This window comes from Cajanus cajan, chromosome 1, assembly GCF_000230855.2.
Source record: "Cajanus cajan strain Asha chromosome 1, NIPB_CcT2T_4, whole genome shotgun sequence".
Taxonomy (NCBI): Eukaryota; Viridiplantae; Streptophyta; class Magnoliopsida; order Fabales; family Fabaceae; genus Cajanus; species Cajanus cajan.
Genome location: NC_138517.1, coordinates 62,236,968 through 62,255,625, shown reverse-complemented (window position 1 = coordinate 62,255,625; position 18,658 = coordinate 62,236,968). Strand labels below are relative to the sequence as shown.

At 35.0% G+C, this 18,658-nt stretch overlaps 1 protein-coding gene across 1 annotated transcript; it reads left to right on the top strand.

Moving 5' to 3' along the window:
• The first annotated feature begins 12,266 nt into the window (after positions 1-12,266).
• Positions 12,267-18,300, top strand: LOC109791459 (binding partner of ACD11 1). Its single transcript, XM_020350756.3, has 8 exons — positions 12,267-12,467; positions 12,597-12,700; positions 13,219-13,294; positions 14,805-14,882; positions 14,961-15,023; positions 15,435-15,775; positions 16,715-16,838; positions 17,948-18,300. Exons 1-8 carry the CDS (start codon positions 12,462-12,464, stop codon positions 17,966-17,968), a joined length of 813 nt encoding a protein of 270 aa, XP_020206345.1. The 5' UTR covers positions 12,267-12,461; the 3' UTR covers positions 17,969-18,300.
• Positions 18,301-18,658: the final 358 nt, after the last annotated feature.

The window sequence follows — 18,658 nt, the reverse complement described above, 5'->3', positions numbered from 1 at the left end:
TGTGTGTGCTTGTAAACCTTCTTGCTTAAAGATAGTGGAACAAATCTTAATCAGGTGTTGATTAAGGACTGGATGTAGGTCACATGTGGAGTGGCTGAACCAGTATAAAAGACTTGTGCAATCTTCTTCTACCTTATCTTTTACATTGTGTAATTTCTTGGTTGAACCTTAAAGAAGATAAAACTTGATTAACAAGTGTATGTGAATCTTGATGGTTTAAATCTGTAATTGAACATTATTTTTGAACCTCATTATGTTGTAATCAAGTGAGCATATTGCATTCATATTTTCATAACAAGTCTTTAGAAGAGCTTCATTTGGAAATTCTGTCATAGAAAAGTTTTGATTGAAATTAAGATCCAAAATACTCTGATAAATTTTTAAAGGGTCATTGAATCCAATTCACCCCCCCCTCTTGGATTGTGCCATTCTTTTCTAACAACTTCAACACTTAACTCTCGTAACCCCTAACTCGCTTTCCAAATGTAGACCAGCTAGCAAGGCTTCATACTCGGCTTAGTTGTTGGAAGTTTTGAAACTAAAGCATAGTGATTGTTCTATCACCATATTGTCCAGCTTTGAGGATGATTCCAGCTCCACTGCCCTGCTGGTTCGATGACCCATCTACGTGCAATGTCCACATAGCCATTTTTGATGGGCTTTTGAGATGGAATTCATTTAAGAAATCAGCCATACTCTAAGCCTTGATAGGGCCTCTCACTTCGAACCGAATGTCAAACTATGACAATTCTATTGACCATGATACCATTTTGCCTTCCAGTTCGGGTTTGCACAAGACTTTGGCTATTGGATTGTCTGTCCTTATGAATATCTTGTGGCCTTGGAAGTAGTGGTGTAGGAACTAGGCCATCTGCACCAAAGCTAGGATTATCTTTTCAAGTAGTTGGTACCAGGTTTCTGCCTCTTGCAAGACTCAGCTGATAAAATATACTGGGACTGGTTCTTTCATGTCTTGTACCAGGGCGGCACTAATAGCTTTGTTAGATACCGATATGTAGACTACCAGATCTAATTGGGGGTCTAACTTTTCCAAGAGCGATGGTGTGGCAAGCATCGTTTTGAAGTCTTGGAACGATGACTTGCATTCTTCAGTCCATTGGAATTTGATGGTTTTCTTCAATAGTGACATTATTGGTCTCGACTTGTCCGCCATGCATAGTAGGAAACAAGCTAATGATGTTATTCGCCCGGCCAACCGCTGTACTTCCTTAAGGTTGCACGAGCTTCTCATATTGATAATGGTTTGGCATTTATCGGGGTTGGCCTCTATCCCTCTCTTAGAGAGCATGAAACCCAAAATTTTTCCACCCGTGACTCCAAAGGTGCATTTCACCGGGTTTAAGCGCATGCGATACTTTCTCACCTCGTCGAACACCTGCTCAATGTCCCTGGCATGGTCGGCTGTGGAATTAGACTTCACCACCATATCGTCTACATATACCTCCAAGCAAGTTCTAATCTGCTTTTGGAAGACTTTGTCTATAAGTCGCTGATAGGTTGCCCCTGCATTTTTTAGCCCAAATGTCATAACTTTGTAACAAAAGTTGGCCATCTCTGTGATGAATGATGTCTTTCCTTCATCAAGGGGATACATGGGTATCTGATTGTACTCGGAATAAGCATCGAGGAAGATAAGTATTTGGTGGCCCGTCGCTCCATTTACTAACGTGTCGATATGAGGTAAAGTATATGCATCCTTTGGGCATGCCTTGTTCAAATTGGTGTATTCGGTACACATTTGCCACTTACCATTAGCCTTTTTGACCATTACCATATTAGCCAACCATGTGGTATACTTGACTTCCCTGATAAACCCTGCTTCAAGTAGTTTGGTGGTCTCTTCTTTTACCGCCTGTGCTCTTTCACTACCTATCTTCCTTTTATTTTGGGCAGCAGGTTTGGCATCTCGACATATAGAAAGCCGATGACAATGAAAGTTCAGATCGATGCCCGGCATGTCAGTTGCTGTCCAAGTGAATAGGTCAGAGTTTCGGATCAGTACTTTCTTGATACGTTCACTATCGGTAGCCAACAATTGGGAGCTCAAATATGTGACTTGTTTCTTGTCTTTCCCGAGCTAAAACGAAATTGTTGTTTCCACCGGTTCAACTCTATGCTCATCATCCGAACGCGAATCTAGCTTCAGGCATGGGTCTCCTTTGACTTTGTGAGTATCTTCAATGACATTAACATCATGTCAAGGTCTAGGCATTGGTTGTACTCGCAAACTTGCAAAATAACATTCACGAGTAGTTTTCTGATCAACATGAATGTGATCACCGTACCAGTTTCGAATGGAAACTTCATAACCAAGTGTGGGGTGGACACAATGGCGCGGAGCTTATTCAAGGAAGGTCTTCCGAGTAGGATATTGTAGGAGGTATTAGCATTTACTACCACATACCACACCTTGACTCGTCGTCCTTCTTGCTCACTCTCGAAGTAGGTGTATAGGTCTATAGTTCCTCGGGTGTCTACCCTCTCACTTGAGAATCTGACTAAGGGCTCATTGTAAGGTGTTAGCTCTTGTTCAGGAATACCCAGTCGTTTGAACATTTTCCAGTATAGGATATCAGCTGAGCTCTCTTGATCCACCAATGTTTTCCTTACTAGGAAATTGTTAATTTCTACGCTGATTACCATAGGGTCATCTTGTATTGGGTCAACCCCTTGGAAGTCCCTGTTGGTGAAGGTGATAGGCGGTATGGGAACTAGACCTGCTCGTGTTACTATGTTTATCAAATGAATTGCTCTTAGATGTCTCCTACGTGCTGAAGAGGTTCCTCCACCTTTTACGAATCCTCTGGCGATTGTATTTATCACCCTTCTCAAGAGATTCCTATCTCGCTGCTGATCATTTCATTCATGTGACTTGCTGCGTTCCATGTGCCTATACCTCAAAGGTGCCTTATCTTGGTTCTTTCTCTTTTGGTCTCCCTAGTGGGGGTAGCTGTCTTACCTCCTTTTGTTCGAGGATTGTACGAAGCTTTAGAGGTGCCCCATTTTCACAAGATCTTCGATGCGATCCCAAAGAGTTGTGCATTCCTCCGTGGTGTGTCCCTTATTTCTATGGAATTGACATGTTTTCATCTTGTCCACATGGGGTATTGTGCTTGCTCCAATACCTTGGCTCTGCTAGCATTAAGAGCTTGCTCCAATACCTTGGCTCTGCTAGCATTAAGAGACGGGTATTGTGCATACCTCGGTCTCTTGGTGGTCCTCTCGTGATCTGTGATGTTTGGGACGCGAGGTTTTTTCGGGTGTTCTCTGTCCCCTTCCCTCTTATTGGGTTCGGGTCGTGATTGATTTCTGAACTCTACCAACTCTTCCATTTACATGTATTTGGTGAGCCTTTGTCGTAGTTCGTCAAGATCTATAGACAGCTTTTTGCATAAGTTATTTACAAAAAGTCCGGGTCGCAAAGCAATGCTGAGGTGGTGCATGGCCACTGTTGGATCCAAATCTCAAATGGCTAATGTCATTTTCTCGAATCATTCCATGAAAGCCCTTAGAGGTTCCCTCTTTTCTTGTTGGATATTGACTAAGGCGAGGGAGGTATGCCGATGAGGTCGACTTGTTGCAAATTCGATGCTGAAACGAGACGATAAGGTAGCGAAGGAGTCTATTGATTCTCGAGCAAGCCTTGTGAACCAGCTTAAAGCGGGTCCTTTCAACGATGTAGGAAACACTTTGCACATGATGGTGTCTTCCTCCGTGAATAAACTGACTTGGGTGATAAAGGTGTCAAGGTGTTCCTCCGGATCGGTAGTTGCATCATACCGTTCTAGAGCCAAGTTTTTCCAGTTATCAGGTAGTCGTGCACTGGTGATCTCGGGGGTGAATGGTGTCCTCCCCTATCATCTTTGTTGATCGAGCATTGTTGTCGTTGCTCCAGATGGTTGGTTGGGAATTATTTGCTCCTTATACTATCTTGAGGATTCACCTTGATCATATGTAGGCCTGGTATTCGGGATGCTTTGCGATGGTTGCCACGAGCGGTTGTCGCTCCTAAGTTCTGCATTTTCTTTTCTTAGAACGAATAGTTTGCGGGCGTCCCTTTCCGAAGTCTCCTCAACTCCATCATTTTGGCCTTCAATTGTTCTATGGCTGATGTGGGTCGGCCAGTTGTGAACGGACCTCATATGATTCTTCCATTCCTTCTCCCTCAGTTTGATTTGTATGCTACCTGGGTTCTCGAGGCATCCCGAGGTTATGGACGGTTGTGTTTTCTTGTTGACTTCTGGTTGCTACCATCTCAATTTAGGGTCGAAAACCGTTCTGGTTTCGGCCTCACGATGGGCGCCAAAATGTTCCTGTTATGAACACTCCTCCTGTCTTTCCTGCTATCTGGCTCTCTAAGTCTCATGTGTTGGCTGACTCCTCTCTCCAAGTTGTGAGGAAGGTACCTGCAAAGGTACTCCGACACTCAAGTAAGTGTTCGATATAGAGCAAAAGTAGTTGCAATATTAAATGATCGTACCTCTTTCTATCCCATCACGCATGTATTTATAAGGATGTATTTGGGCCTGATAGGCCTTCTATCTTGGGATATGTGTAATTAAGATTTGTAGCCTCTTGTTTAGCCTTAAACGTGTTAAGTCAGACGAAGATGAAAGCAATTCCTAGCAAGGTTTTCAATGAGACAAATATAATACATATTGTTGTTACTAACAAGTGTGTTAGTGTTTTAGATACAATTACAGGTAAACTATTGAATAGAGAATATACATCCATACCAGAATCAAGGAGATGTGAGGCAAGCATTGGATAAAGGCTGAGCAAACAAAGGGAATACATCAGATGAAGACTCAGACGATACAAGACCCTGGACAATGGGCAAATCCTAGCAAGAGAACATTAGACGGAGTCAAGTACTTACAACAGCCAACTAGACGGAGACTTGAATACATAGACGATGGTCAAGAAAGCTATATTGCGTCTGAAGACACGACACAACGAAACGAACTATCTAGCATCCACACTTCCGGAAGAACACATGAAGACATCAAAATAGAAGAAGGAAGATAAGAAAAATGGACGAGCACTTATCCACAAATCAAAATAGCATGTGTCAGAGCAAGTACACCTACCAATCAGTAAAGGACAATGCCTCTGTCGCTACAATACCAACAAAGTACAAAGATATCTTAATGCCAGTCATAGAAGCACACAAATGGTACAAAAGATCTCGATAAGCGCAGATTCAACAAGCAAACATTAAATGCAAAGTCAGAAGCATTAAATGTCACAATCCATGAAGATTGTACAAACTAGATGAAAGAATTAGATGATAGGTAATCAAGCATAAAAACGAAGTCTGCTTACAAACAAAAGAGGACTACCATCAGAATGAGACATTGAAGTATCAAACGAAGCCTATGAGGAATAGTCAAGGCAAGACACGAACCAGAAAAGTTGAGACAGATGAAGCAAGTGATGTAGGAAACCTAGCGTCAAGAGAAGAATAATTGGAACACGTATATGCGCCAGATGATCATAAAATACTCAGACAAAAATGTGTCTAGTACAACTATCCCAAAGCGCAAATCAGACGAGGCATATGACTAAGGTCAAAAAGAAAGCCAACTATGCATTAGATGAAAGACATCACAGACTAAGAGACACTCTAGATGGAAACAGTGTTTGTCTATTCACATTGTTAATCATACCAAAGAAAAGTCAAAAACTTAGATGTTGAAGCAAAAGTCAAAGATTGAAATACACAGGACCAACAGATGAAGATGAAGACTAGCACGCAAGCAAATAAAGAATCACGTCTCAAGAAACAAGCCAAGACATCGTCTATGACCACACAAAAGCTTTCAACGTAAAACGCGTGATCTAAGTGACGAAACAAAGAAGAAGAGAAGCACGCAAAAGTAGAGCATGCATGTGTCAGAAAAAGTTCATTACTTTTTCAGAAAAGGACAACGGCTATATTGTTGCATGACTAGAAAAAGACAAATAATTTCTTGGTCTCCGATAAAGTCAAATACTGCTGCAACCGGATAGAGAAGAATACACGCAATGTCTAAGAACAGGAAGCAACATTTAATGCAAGGACAAATGCATTAAATGAAAGGATCAAACTAGTCATGAACGACTATATTAGCGTCAACGGACATATGCAACGGAAAGCTCCGCGTCAACGGATATATTCAAAATCAAGCAATAGGCAGATTCTACAAGAATATATATATATATATATATATATATATATATATATATATATATATATATATCACTACCTCAAACCTTAAAAAAAAGGTAAGGCAAGAAGCAATGCAAGAATGATTATATGCTTTGCCCTGGGCTTTTTGATTGGAAGAAAAGGAGTGATATCAAGTCCACGAGACAGAGACCAGAGATGAGCATACATAGTCATATGTACAATGTAATATTGTATTCGTATCTCTGTAGACTAAGGTGTTCGAAATGTCAGTAATGGACTAAAACTTAGTGAGTGTTGTAAACCTATGTATCCTCTCCATGAGAGTAACCCAAACACTCAAACACAAGTCTCTGTAAAACTAAGGTAGAAAACCTTAGTGAGTGCAGGAAATTCCCAATCCTCTCTGTGAGAGTAATGTATGCACTCAACCAAAACTGTATAGCCAACATTGTAAAGCCTGAAGAGGCTAGGAAAAGAATATTTGTAAAGCCCGGAGGTACTTGTCAAAGAATACTCACTGCTAGCCAGAAGTGGATGAGAAGAATATACTAGCGTTGGTGAGTGAAGCTGATGGACCAGGAGTGGTCGAGAATACTTGGAGAACCAGAAGTGGTTTAAGAATACTAGCGTTGGTGAGTGAAGCTGACGGGCCAGGAGTGGTCGAGAATACCCAAGGCTAGGAGTGGTTGAGAATACTTGGACACCAGAAGTGGTTTAAGAATACTAGCATTGGTGAGTTAAGCCGACGGGCCAGAAGTGGTCGAGAATACTTGGAGAACCAGAAGTGGTTTAAGAATACTAGCGTTGGTCAGTGAAGCTGACGGGCCAGGAGTGGTCGAGAATACTCAGGGCCAGGAGTGGTCGAGAATACTCAAGGCCAGGAGTGATCGAGAATACTCAGGTCCAGGAGTGGATGATAATACTCAATGTTCTTTATTTCATATCTTTTGAAACCATTTTCGCAAAAGTGATGATCTACGTCTAGTTCCTTCGTTAAATATCATACGTTGATACAAATTTTTTTTAATACAAGTTTACTACATCTGAAGGATTTATCGTCTGCTGTAGGAAAATATTTTATATGACAATAATGATTAAGTACTTGCATTTTCCTTTTCATGATAGTTTCGTTTGAGAATAAGCAGCAGATAAAACTTCCAATATAGTATGTTTGGTAACCAAACTTTGCGTCTTCGTCTGAAAAATGGTGTTAATGAGAAATAAACTTTAGACACAGTTTTCAACATGGTTTGTCAATTAGGAAGTTTTCTCGTCTGAAGACTAAATAAAATGATGCAATTATTTTTATATTGGTTCACTCAATCTGAGCTACGTTCAGTCTCCTTCAACTGAAGGGTTCCACTATATATGCAATGAAGTACATGAGTATTTTCGTCCACTCTTGGACATGAGTATTCTCAACCACTCCTGGTCCATGTATTCTCGACCACTCCTGGCCTACCAGCTTCACTTACCAGCGCTAGTATTCTTACACCACTTCTAGTCCAAGTATTCTCGATCACTTTTGGCCTGTCGGCTTCACTCACCAACGCTAGTATTCTTAAACCACTTCTTGTTTTCCAAGTATTCTCGACCACTTCTGGCCCGTCGGCTTCGCTCACCAATGCTACTATTTTCTTATCAGCCACTTCTGGCTGGTAGTGAGTATTCTTTGACAAGCCCCTCCGGGTTTTACAAGTATTCTTTTCCTAGCCTCTTCAGGCTTTACAATGTTGACAAAAGTATAGTCAAGTTTGAGTGTTTTGGGTTACTCTCACTGAGAGGATACATATATGATCTACACTCACTAAGGTTTGCTATCCTAGTTTTACAGAGACTTAAGCTTGAGTGTTTGGGTTACTCTCATGGAGAGGATACAAAGGTTTACAACACTCACTAAGGTTTGTCCATAGCTAACATTTTGAATACCTTAATCTATAGAGATAAAACTACAATAATACATTGTACATATGACTTTGAATGCTCATCTATGGTATCACAGTTTCTTGGGCTTGATGTCACTATTTCTTGATCAGGAAAATCCAACCTTTTAAGGTTTGAGGTAGTGATATATATAGGCTCTTGTAAAATCTGCTCCGTTGCATATATCCGTTGAAGCAGATATAGTCGTTTATGACTAGTTTAATCTTCTCATTTAAGGCTCTGATCCTTGCATTAAATGTTGCTTCCTGTTTATAGACAATGCGTGAAGTTTTCCTGTTCAATTGGTAGCTGTATTTGAATGTAGCAGAGTCCTAGGAAACTTCTGTCCTTTTTCTAATCTTATAGTTGTGGAGCTTTTGTCCTTGACTGAAAAAGTGATGTACTTTTTCTAACATTTTTATCATTTAGCGTTTGACCATCCTCTTCTTCTTTCTTCTTCTCTTGTCATAATTCGTCTGACTTCGTGTGTTCTTTTTATGAGTGTAGATGGTGTTCAAGGTTTCTTTTGAACCATGACTTCTTAGGTGATTATGTGTCATTCTTCGTCTGCGTCTGGTAGTCATCATGTAGTATAATGCCTTGACCTTCAGTATTTTGACTTTTCTTTCGTCTTAGTCAACCTGGTATATGATTAGTCTTTTCATTTCTTCTTGGTCGTTGATCTTCTTCCGTTTGAGTCTTATTTATGTTGGCCTTTTGTCTTGTATCGTCAGATGCTGCTTTATACCTGTTCTTACGTCTTTCTGAAACACTAACTTATTTGTTAGAGATAACAACATATATTATATTTGTCTCACTCAAAACCTCTTTGAGAATGTCTTCATTTGACTTAACAAACTTTGCTTGACAAACTTATTACACTGAAAGTTTCATCTGCTACTTATCCTTAAACGAAACTATCTTGAAAAGGAAAATGTAAGAACTTCAATTAATATTTTTACAAAACATTTTCTCTAGTGGACGATAAACCCTTCAGACGCATTGATCGTATGTTAAACAAACTCTGCATAAACGTCTGATATTCAAAAATGCAGTGGACAAAGAGCACTACTCTTACAAAAATATTTTTAAAATACCTTTGTTCACACACATACATATTTAACTCTCCCTTTTATATGTTTTTCCGCTAAGCTCAAAACGTTGATGTGATGTGGCCCTTATTATTCGTTTAATTTAATAACGTTGGGATGCCGCGAACCCCTTCGGCGGACCTTGCGATCGAGGGGGTACTCGATTGATCTTTACGTCGGGCTATACCTAGTGTTCTTTTGATAACGACTGTTATCCCTTCGGCCTCTGTCTGGACCGACCAGGGGTGTTCGGTTTGGGTATTATCCAGGGAGGTCACATTTAGCTAAACATTTAGCTAAAGGGCTCTTCGCTCTTGTTAAAGGCCGAGCAGAGTTGAGCGTGCGCCCTAGTCATACATTATGCCCAAGGCCGAAGGGGTTTCTGGCCTTGGTGGTGACCGAGAGGGGGTGGGCGTATGCCCCACATGTACAAATGTGATTTCTGAAAACATGATTCCTAGATATGGAAAAAAAAAAATATGTTCTGTATAACAAGAAATATGATATCTATCATCAAACTGTCATTGTTATGATTTTTGTCTTTTAATAAAATCCGTAATTTGGTGGGTAGCATAGCATGCGTCTGTTGGACCACCTATTTAATGTTTCATCGTTTCGAATTCGTACCTAAAAAAGCATTTGTTTTTTATGTTAGAAAAAAAAAAGCATTTGATTTTCATAAAAGTGTGATACTTGATACTATTGTAGAAAACAATTACTTATAAAAAAAAATTAATTATTCATTTTGATGAAAAATTTAAAATTCTAGTTCAATAAATTATATAGTCAGAAACATTTTTGATTGCTATCCTTTTAATTTTTCACAAAAATGTAATATTCCAGGTTTTATATGATACATTTTTATTAAAAAAATTTTTGAAAATCTTTTTAATTAAAATTATTATAATTTTTTTTTTCAAATCATAAGTCATCCTTAACAATACCCCGTGGAGAAGGGGGTAAGAGTGATTTAAACTTTTTTTAGCGTTAATATTTTAAGCATATGCCTATTAATATCGTTAGAATCAACACATATGAAGTATTGTTCCCTTCAATGTTTGTTAGACCATCATAATTTTCTCTTTTTAAAGGACACCTCAGGAAGAAATTTTGTTTATAAATTACCTTAGTCACGATTCTTAAGTAATGTGAAATTTTTAGACATAAAAACAAAAATGTATATGATTGTTTATGTTTTCTTAAACAAGAATTTGTTACATTATATATTCAATCCCTATAATTATTTTCATTTTAACTTTTAGTCTCTATACGAAAACTTGTAAGTTTTAATTTAGCTTAAATATTTTTTATTTCCTTAAATTTAGAATAAATTTATTTTTGATTCTTTAAATTTAAAATCATTGGTTTTAGTTATTGTAATTTTCAAAAATAAGATTTTAATCCATTAGGTCACCAATAACATATTTGAAAGTGACAAATTAAGACAATTATAAAGTATCAATTAGATTTAATGTGATATTTTCATTAATCGGAACACTAATAGGTAATTTTTATGCGAAAGTATTTGATAAATTCTTTAACAAAATTTGAGTATAAGGACTAAAATAAAATTTTTAAAAAAATTACAGAAACTAAAAAGAGCAATTTTAAATTTGAAGAACCTAAAAATAAATTTATCTTAAATTTTAGAGACTAAAACATATTTAATTTTTTTTTTAATTTTTATACGCATATACATTAAAGTTACAAAAAATTTAAATGGCGTAAAAACTAAAAATAACAGATTTTTTTTAGTTATGATAAACCACAATAAACAAAAGTGCACAAAGATTAAAACATATAGCTTTAAATCTTGTAGAGTAACTAATACCTAAAATTAGAAAAATTATAGAGATTAAGTGAATAATTTAACCAAAGTATTTTTAATTGCAATAAATAATTGATTAATTTTTTTAAAAAATGAAATAAAAATTAAACACAATATATTTTGATATTTAAAATGTTTAAAACGATAAGTTATAAAAATTATATTTTTTGAAATCAATTAATCAGATTCTATTCAAAATCATGGTCTATGCTTAAGTTATAAAATCCTTCCTCAGACGGAGAATGTTTATTATCACTTTCACGTGTTTATTATTATTTATATTTTATTCAATTTATATAAATCTTTTAAGCGATAATTTTTTTAATATAAAAGTATTTAAACAAAAATTGTAATGAATATAACAAATAACAATAGCGTTCTCCTCTAAATTTTACTAGTAGAAATAAGAGAAACCCCATACCTTATGTATTTGTCTTTTAGGAATTTTGAAAGAAAAAATAGTTATAAAAATATATTAAAATTTAAGAGTTAAAAATATAATGATCTAATGAAAAGTTAAAACTAAAATAAAAATATCTCCTTTAGATATCTTTATTGGTGAATTTTTCTAAAGGTTAATTAGTGATAATGTATCAATTTAATAATCTCCTAATTATTATACAAGTAAGCTATCTTTCAACTTTTATAATTTCTTGTAAAACTTTTATTTTAATGTAAAATAATAATAAATCAAAAAATTGAAAAGCAGACCGGAGGCATTTGAGGAATTACACATCAGCTTGCATTTTTTCACCTTTATTCTTTATTGAAGTAAGGTGCGACATCATAATTACATTCCTCACTCAGTCACATGTTTACTCATTCATATACTCCTCTTTCAACATTTTTTTTTCCAAATATTTTTATTATTCGAAATAATATATTAAAATATAAAATTTCAAATTTGATACATTGTATTTCTAAATTAGGAAAATTTATTAAATAAAAAACAAAACTCACCAACATTTGTAATTTTAGAAATTTTAATTTATAATAAAAATATTATAATTATTTTTAAACCTAAATAAATAGTCTTTTTTTTTCTTCAATAAAGTCTTCCAGGTACACATAAACAGGAAATCAAATTTATCACAGTATTCAAAAAATCAAAACCATTTCTTTTTCCTGTCATATTTTCAGTTTTATTCTTCTGTGGCTATTAGCTCAACAAATTTTGATACAAAACATAGATGAAACACAATTTTTTTTGCTAAATAGGTGACTAATCACTTTTCAACCCATTTATTTAAAAGCCAAAATATTTAACTTTTTTGATTTCCTCATAATTTTGTTGTCTGTGCAACTAAACATTGCTTGGTGACACTATCACTCCAACCTGTCTTCTCCCACAACCTCTCTCTCAGCCACCAAATTTCAGAATTCATAATACAAACACTTTCTGCTACACAAAACTACTATTACTACAATGCAGGTTACTTACTTTTCACTGAATTCAAACCTTAACTCCTTCATGTTCTTACCATTGTTTTTTTATTCAAAATTTGATCCTTATTCAGTTTCCTTTTCTGGGTCTCTCTTTTGTTTTTGTTTCTTATTCCAGACAAGAACGGTGCAAGTGAAGCAACTTTCGGATCTAGCTGGTGAGAGAGAGATTCACGAGTTCTTCTCCTTTTCTGGAGAAATTGAGCACATTCAGATCCAAAGGTGGTTTTTATTTTATTTTATTTTATTTTTAATTTTTATATGCCTTAATTTCTTGATTTATAATTTTCTGTGTTTTGTAATTTATGGAACAAAATATATGCTTGTTCTAATGTGATTTCTGATTGGGTGCTTAGAGAGGTAGGAATTAGGACATAATATGGGGTGCTTTTTGATTTATATATGTGACAGTGTGATAAATGCAACTTTTTTTATTTATACACACACACATGGATTAAATTTAAAACAAATAGCAGAAAAGGGCCGGGTTTAACTATTATTGTAATGTAAAGTGCTTTGCTAGAGTTCATTCATTCAAATTGCTTCTTATATTATTATATCTTAGCATCCATAGTGATGGTAGCTTAGCAAATGTAATTAAAGAAATAAATGCTTGCTGTTGAAAAAAGTTATATGCTTCATTGCTTTGAATTAAGATGTTGAACCTAAGTTCACTTCTTCATGCTTGCTGTTAGCGATCCAGTTTATTATGGTTGGATGCTTGTGTCTGTTTGTTGCAGTGTAACTGGGAAATCAAAGACAGCTTTTGTGACATTTAAAGACCCAAAAGCGCTTGAAATAGCATTATTGCTGTCGGTATGTCTCTTTTGCTTTGTATATTTGTTGGTGTGTCAAGTTTGATTTGTTATGATTTTCTTCTTGACTGAGTTGAAAGAGGGAAATTGCTTTTCAGTTTCAGTTGGTGTTTAATTCATTTGTGTGTCAAATTTTGAAAGAGGTTCGTTACAATTTTGAGATTGATGATTAGACTCTGAAGTGTTTTGAACTTTTAAGTTCGATTTAAGTTTTAGGTTCAAAAACAAAAGCCCAACTAGGTGGTGTCGGCTGCATGTATCAAATAATGGCATTTTTTTCTACTGTAAATCATGTCTAATTACAAACTATTTAAATTGAATCTTATTGTAAATAATGTCCTTCTTAATGGTTTGGCCTATAGTTTTTTTTTTCCCCCTTTTTACCTCCGAAGCTGCAACGATTGGACTACCCTTTATCTACACTACTCTCCACATTGGGGCTTTCTTAAGCCTTCTCCACACATGTCCAAACCACCCAATGCTAGATTTTATGATCTTTTCCTCAATAGGTGCTACAGTGCTACCCCATTTTCCCCTTCAAAATATTCATTTTTAACGCTATCTTGTCTTGTGTGTCCACTAATTCATAGTAATGTTCTCATGTTTGAAAATTGAGCTTATTTTGTTGCTGGCTGTATGTCACCCTATCAGTCCCATATGACATCATAGTTCTAGTAGTTGTGGTAAAAGCTTCCCTGAAGCTCGAGTACAACTACTCTGTCACAAATAACACCCAATGCACTCCTCCATTTCATCCATCTTGCACAAATATTATGGTTTACATCTCCCTCTACTTCCCTGACATCTTGTATGATGGATCCGAGACACTTAAATCATGTGAATCTCGGTATGGTGTATGGTATTCAATTTTCACCCGAAGCTAGAATTAGCATAACTCTTGCTAATCTTATTTTACATATACTCCATTTAACTTGTACTAAATGAAAATGGTGGTTGTTTTGTCAAGTGAACTTGTTTACTTCTGAAGTTTGTTTGTTAAATCATGTCTTTTGAATAATGAACATTGTGGACCTGAACCTTAACGAAAATGAAAGAAAGTGATTCCTAGTAAATGATGTGTACTAGATTGAGGTGCCAGTAGGATGAACATGAACTGTCCCTTGGAAATGATGAGATTGAAATCCTCAAGATGTCATTTTATGGTTTTTTCTGTTTTTGTACATAAAAATGTATCAAAATAAAACTTATATGATAGCCTTAGCATATTAGGCTTTGTGCTAGGGTTATCATTTGCAGTGACAAATTTCTTGCAACTGCAATTCACAAAGTATGATGTCGTCACATTATTAGAGAAGAGGGCTATATTTTCTTAAGTACTTAACAATGTATATTTTTAATTGCTTCTTTTAATATTTTGGTTTAAATGCCTTTCCTCTGTGGCCTTGTTTTTTGGCATTTTGGTTTTCATATTGAGTTGGGAACTTACCCAACTTAGACAAGGTTTTGCACTTGTTGATGTGTAAAAGTTAAATTTCTGTTGTCTCTGTCAGGGAGCAACAATAGTAGACCAGATTGTGAGTATAACTCCAGTTGAAAACTACGTACTAAAACATGAGGATGAGATGCAGGTTAGTTTGTCAAAATCTTCATTATCTTACATCCATATTGATTAGAAATTCAAAACTGATCCATTGCAATTTATGCAGGAAGTAAGGATAGAAAATGCTTTAAATGTAGCTCCTTCTGAAAATGTTTCACCAAATGTTGAGGTAAAATCCAAAATCCAGATTTAAGGTTTTGCATGATCTATTTTTCCTGACAAAGTCTTCTCCATGGGAAGATAAGGTTAAAAAGGAGTGAAAAATATCATTAGTGTACTAAAGTTTTGCCTATGCATCTGCCTGTATTTTAATACACATATTACTTCAACATTGCAATTAAGATAACTGTTTGAGATGAAAGCTGCAACTATGAATTCTTAAGTAATTTATTTTTATATTAATAACTATTTATAGGGTTTCTCATATAGTGTCAGTCTTGAATCATTTATTTATAATCTTAAACAGCTCATTCCGATTATTTTGAAGGCTGGCAAATATTACTGGTACTGTTCACTTAATATTGTTATAAAATTTTCTTTCATAAATTGAACTTATGGTTTGCTGTACTACATCTCTCAGGTGGACAAGGCTAACCTCACCAATGGAAGAGTGTACATTAGTAGAGCACAAGATGTAGTTACGAATGTGCTGGCAAAAGGTTCAGCAATAAGACAAGATGCTTTGAGCAAAGCTAAAGCATTTGATGAAAAACATCAGTTGACTGCAAATGCATCTGCAAAGGTCATTTCTTTTGACAAAAGAGTAGGACTGACTGAGAAATTAACAGTTGGCATTTCTGTGGTGAATGAGAAAGTGAAATCTGTTGATCAGAGGCTGCATGTTTCAGATAAGACTATGGCAGCAATATTTTCTGCTGAGAGAAAACTAAATGATACTGGATCAGCTGTCAAAACAAGCAGGTTAGCCAAGTCTTTTATAAATACAATGTAATCTAATTTATATATATAGGGTGTAGATTTACTTTAGAAGTAAGTCTTATCATACATACTTAATTAGAATACTTTTCTGATGAAAGTTGAAATCCATCAACCTATGGCATGGTTGGTTAAAAGAAATAATTGCTTGTTTTTGTCAATTTTATGAGAGCTTTTGAAAAATAAATAGATGCTTGTTTGCATATTAACAAGCTGGCAGATGGAATTTTCTTAGGAGAAACTTCTGCATCCGATTTCTGAACTTATAAAGTGAGATACAGAGTAGAATTATAACAAGAAAAATAGATTATCAGTTAAGGCAGCACTGTTCCTGGGCAGCTAGACTGTATATTGTGTGCTTACTGCAGATTGCTTGAGGTTCGTTGTTATAGCCTAATAGACATGGCATAGAAAAAGAAATTCTATTATGGTGCCTACAACAAAATTTGTAATCCTTTGAATGCTTTTTTTCTTCATATTTGTTGTGTTGTGTACTATTATACTATATCGTTGAAATGCTACTGATTGTAGTATATAGGACCTTCCTTGATATGAATGTTTTTGTTTTCTCCCGACGGCAATGAATTTCTCTGGCAGTGAAATTATATGCCAGATTAAATTTTCTTGTTGGACACTTTTGCAACCCATGGCCAAACTGTTGGCAGGAATTTTTGAAGAAAGCTGGTACTCGAGAAGCTAAACTGAAAAGTCTTTAATGATTTCCATTTCTGCCTCTGCATTTGGATTTCAGCATGTGATTGCAATGATTTTGTAATTGGGTCTTGCAATAAGGAAACAAAATGTCTGAAATTTAGATGTTTGTATAATTACACCTCCATTGGCACGATGGATATGGTTTAACTTGACATAGGTTGTATGTTATTAGTTGCTAATAATGGCCCTCCTGTCCTTGGTTCTCTGCAGATATGTGGCTGCTGGAACCACATGGTTAAATGGTGCTTTCAGTAAGGTGGCAAAAGTTGGACAAGTTGCTGGTACTAAAACCAGAGAAAAGTTCCATTCGGCTGTATCAAACTTGACAGCAAAGGTGGGTTTTTTTTTTTCTTGTTATAACATCCTAGATTAAATAGAAATAATAGTAATAATGAGAAAATTACACATTGCTTAAGATTATACATTGGTCTATTTGGATAAACATCTTTATAAACATTTCAAAGAGAAGAAAACAAAAATAAACTTCTCTGTTAGTTAAAATTAGCTTATATATATAAGCTAAAAAAACATTTCGGAGTAGTTAATATGAGAAAACTTCTCCAAAATAATTTATGCATAAACTATTTTAATTTATGGAGAAGCTAATTTTATATTTCCTTATTTTCATCTTCTAACATGCTTATGGAAAAGTTTATCTAAACTTATCCACGATACCCTTGTGTGTTTTGACCCCTCAAATAACCTTCCTTAATTGTTTGAAATATTTTAGAATGACATTGACCCCTGTTACCCGAAAAAAACTCATTACACTGTATCTTTGTAAAGGAAGTTAATAATGTGCAATCTCAAAAAATTACACGGGGTACCAATGTTATCTACAACATACTAACAAAGAATGAAAAAAAATAAAATAAAAATAATAAAATTAAGAAAATGTGTGGTTAATTTTAACATAGTAGAGTAGTTATACAAATTCATTAAAAGATAAAAAATGTATTTCAACAAATTAGTTAACAGGTAAAAAAGGCCCAAAAAATATGAACACCAAAATAAGCTATCTCCTTTATTAATGTTATAGATATAAAGATGATAGTCTGATTTGGTATAAACATTTTTTAGACGATTTTACTCTTAAATTTTAAATAATAAAAAATAATATTAAAAATTAATTATTCTTACAAACACAAACCTGAGACATCAAAGTTCGAGAACCAAGCATAGTACTAGTTAATCTAATAAATGTTAATAATTTTTAACAAACTTTCACACAAGATCTCAATATAGAGACCCCAGGATCAAGATGCCACTAGTTTGTAATAATAATTATTTGTATTGTGCTTTCGTTCCATTTTCCTATGTCTGCATGGTTGAGTAAAACTAGTGTATTCTATTGAAAGAGGAATTATATTTGTGCTCCAATTTTTAATCTTTGATTGAAATCGTCAATTTTTTTCGGTTGCATCTTGTGATCCACCAATGCAGGAACCACCAGTGGCTGCATAAACCAGAATTTTTTCATCTGTGGTCAACCTTGACGAAGATCTCTCGGTATAATTGGTTGTGAATTTGATCTTAGAAATTGGAGTTATGAAGACTCTTGATTGGGATACAACACCAGAGTTTTTCTCGGTTCTTCAACAGCGGCATATGGCAAATATTGTGATTCAATTTATTCCTATTTTTTATATTATTTTTTCATTCTGGTTTGCTTGGTGCTTTGTAATTTTGCAGTGGTATTTTAATATTTTTGTGTTATTGTATATTTGTATTTCTTTTTGTGAAAATGAAATTATAGCTCTGATATAAATATTTTCCTTTTCTTTTTTCCCCCTCTATTTATCGGTTTCAATGTTCCTTAGAGAAGATTCCGCTGACAAATCGTTCTTTCATTATTTTATAATTCCTTTATTTGCTCTTTGTTTCCTCAACATCTATGGCCCTTTATTGATTTTTGCGAAGCCTTCGTAGTATTTGAGTAAATATTCAAGTGTATCTGAAACTGTGGTGGTGGTAACTGTTATCAAGTTGGTCTCCTAACACTAACAGAATTCATAAATTAAAAATTAGATTCTAGAGTAGTTAATATAAAAGATTTTTTTTTTTTTGCAAATTAGGTTATTGATTTTTAAAGTTTTTTTTTTTTTTTTTATTTCTTTTATTAGAAGTTGTACCTTTCTAAGTTGAGGGTCGATC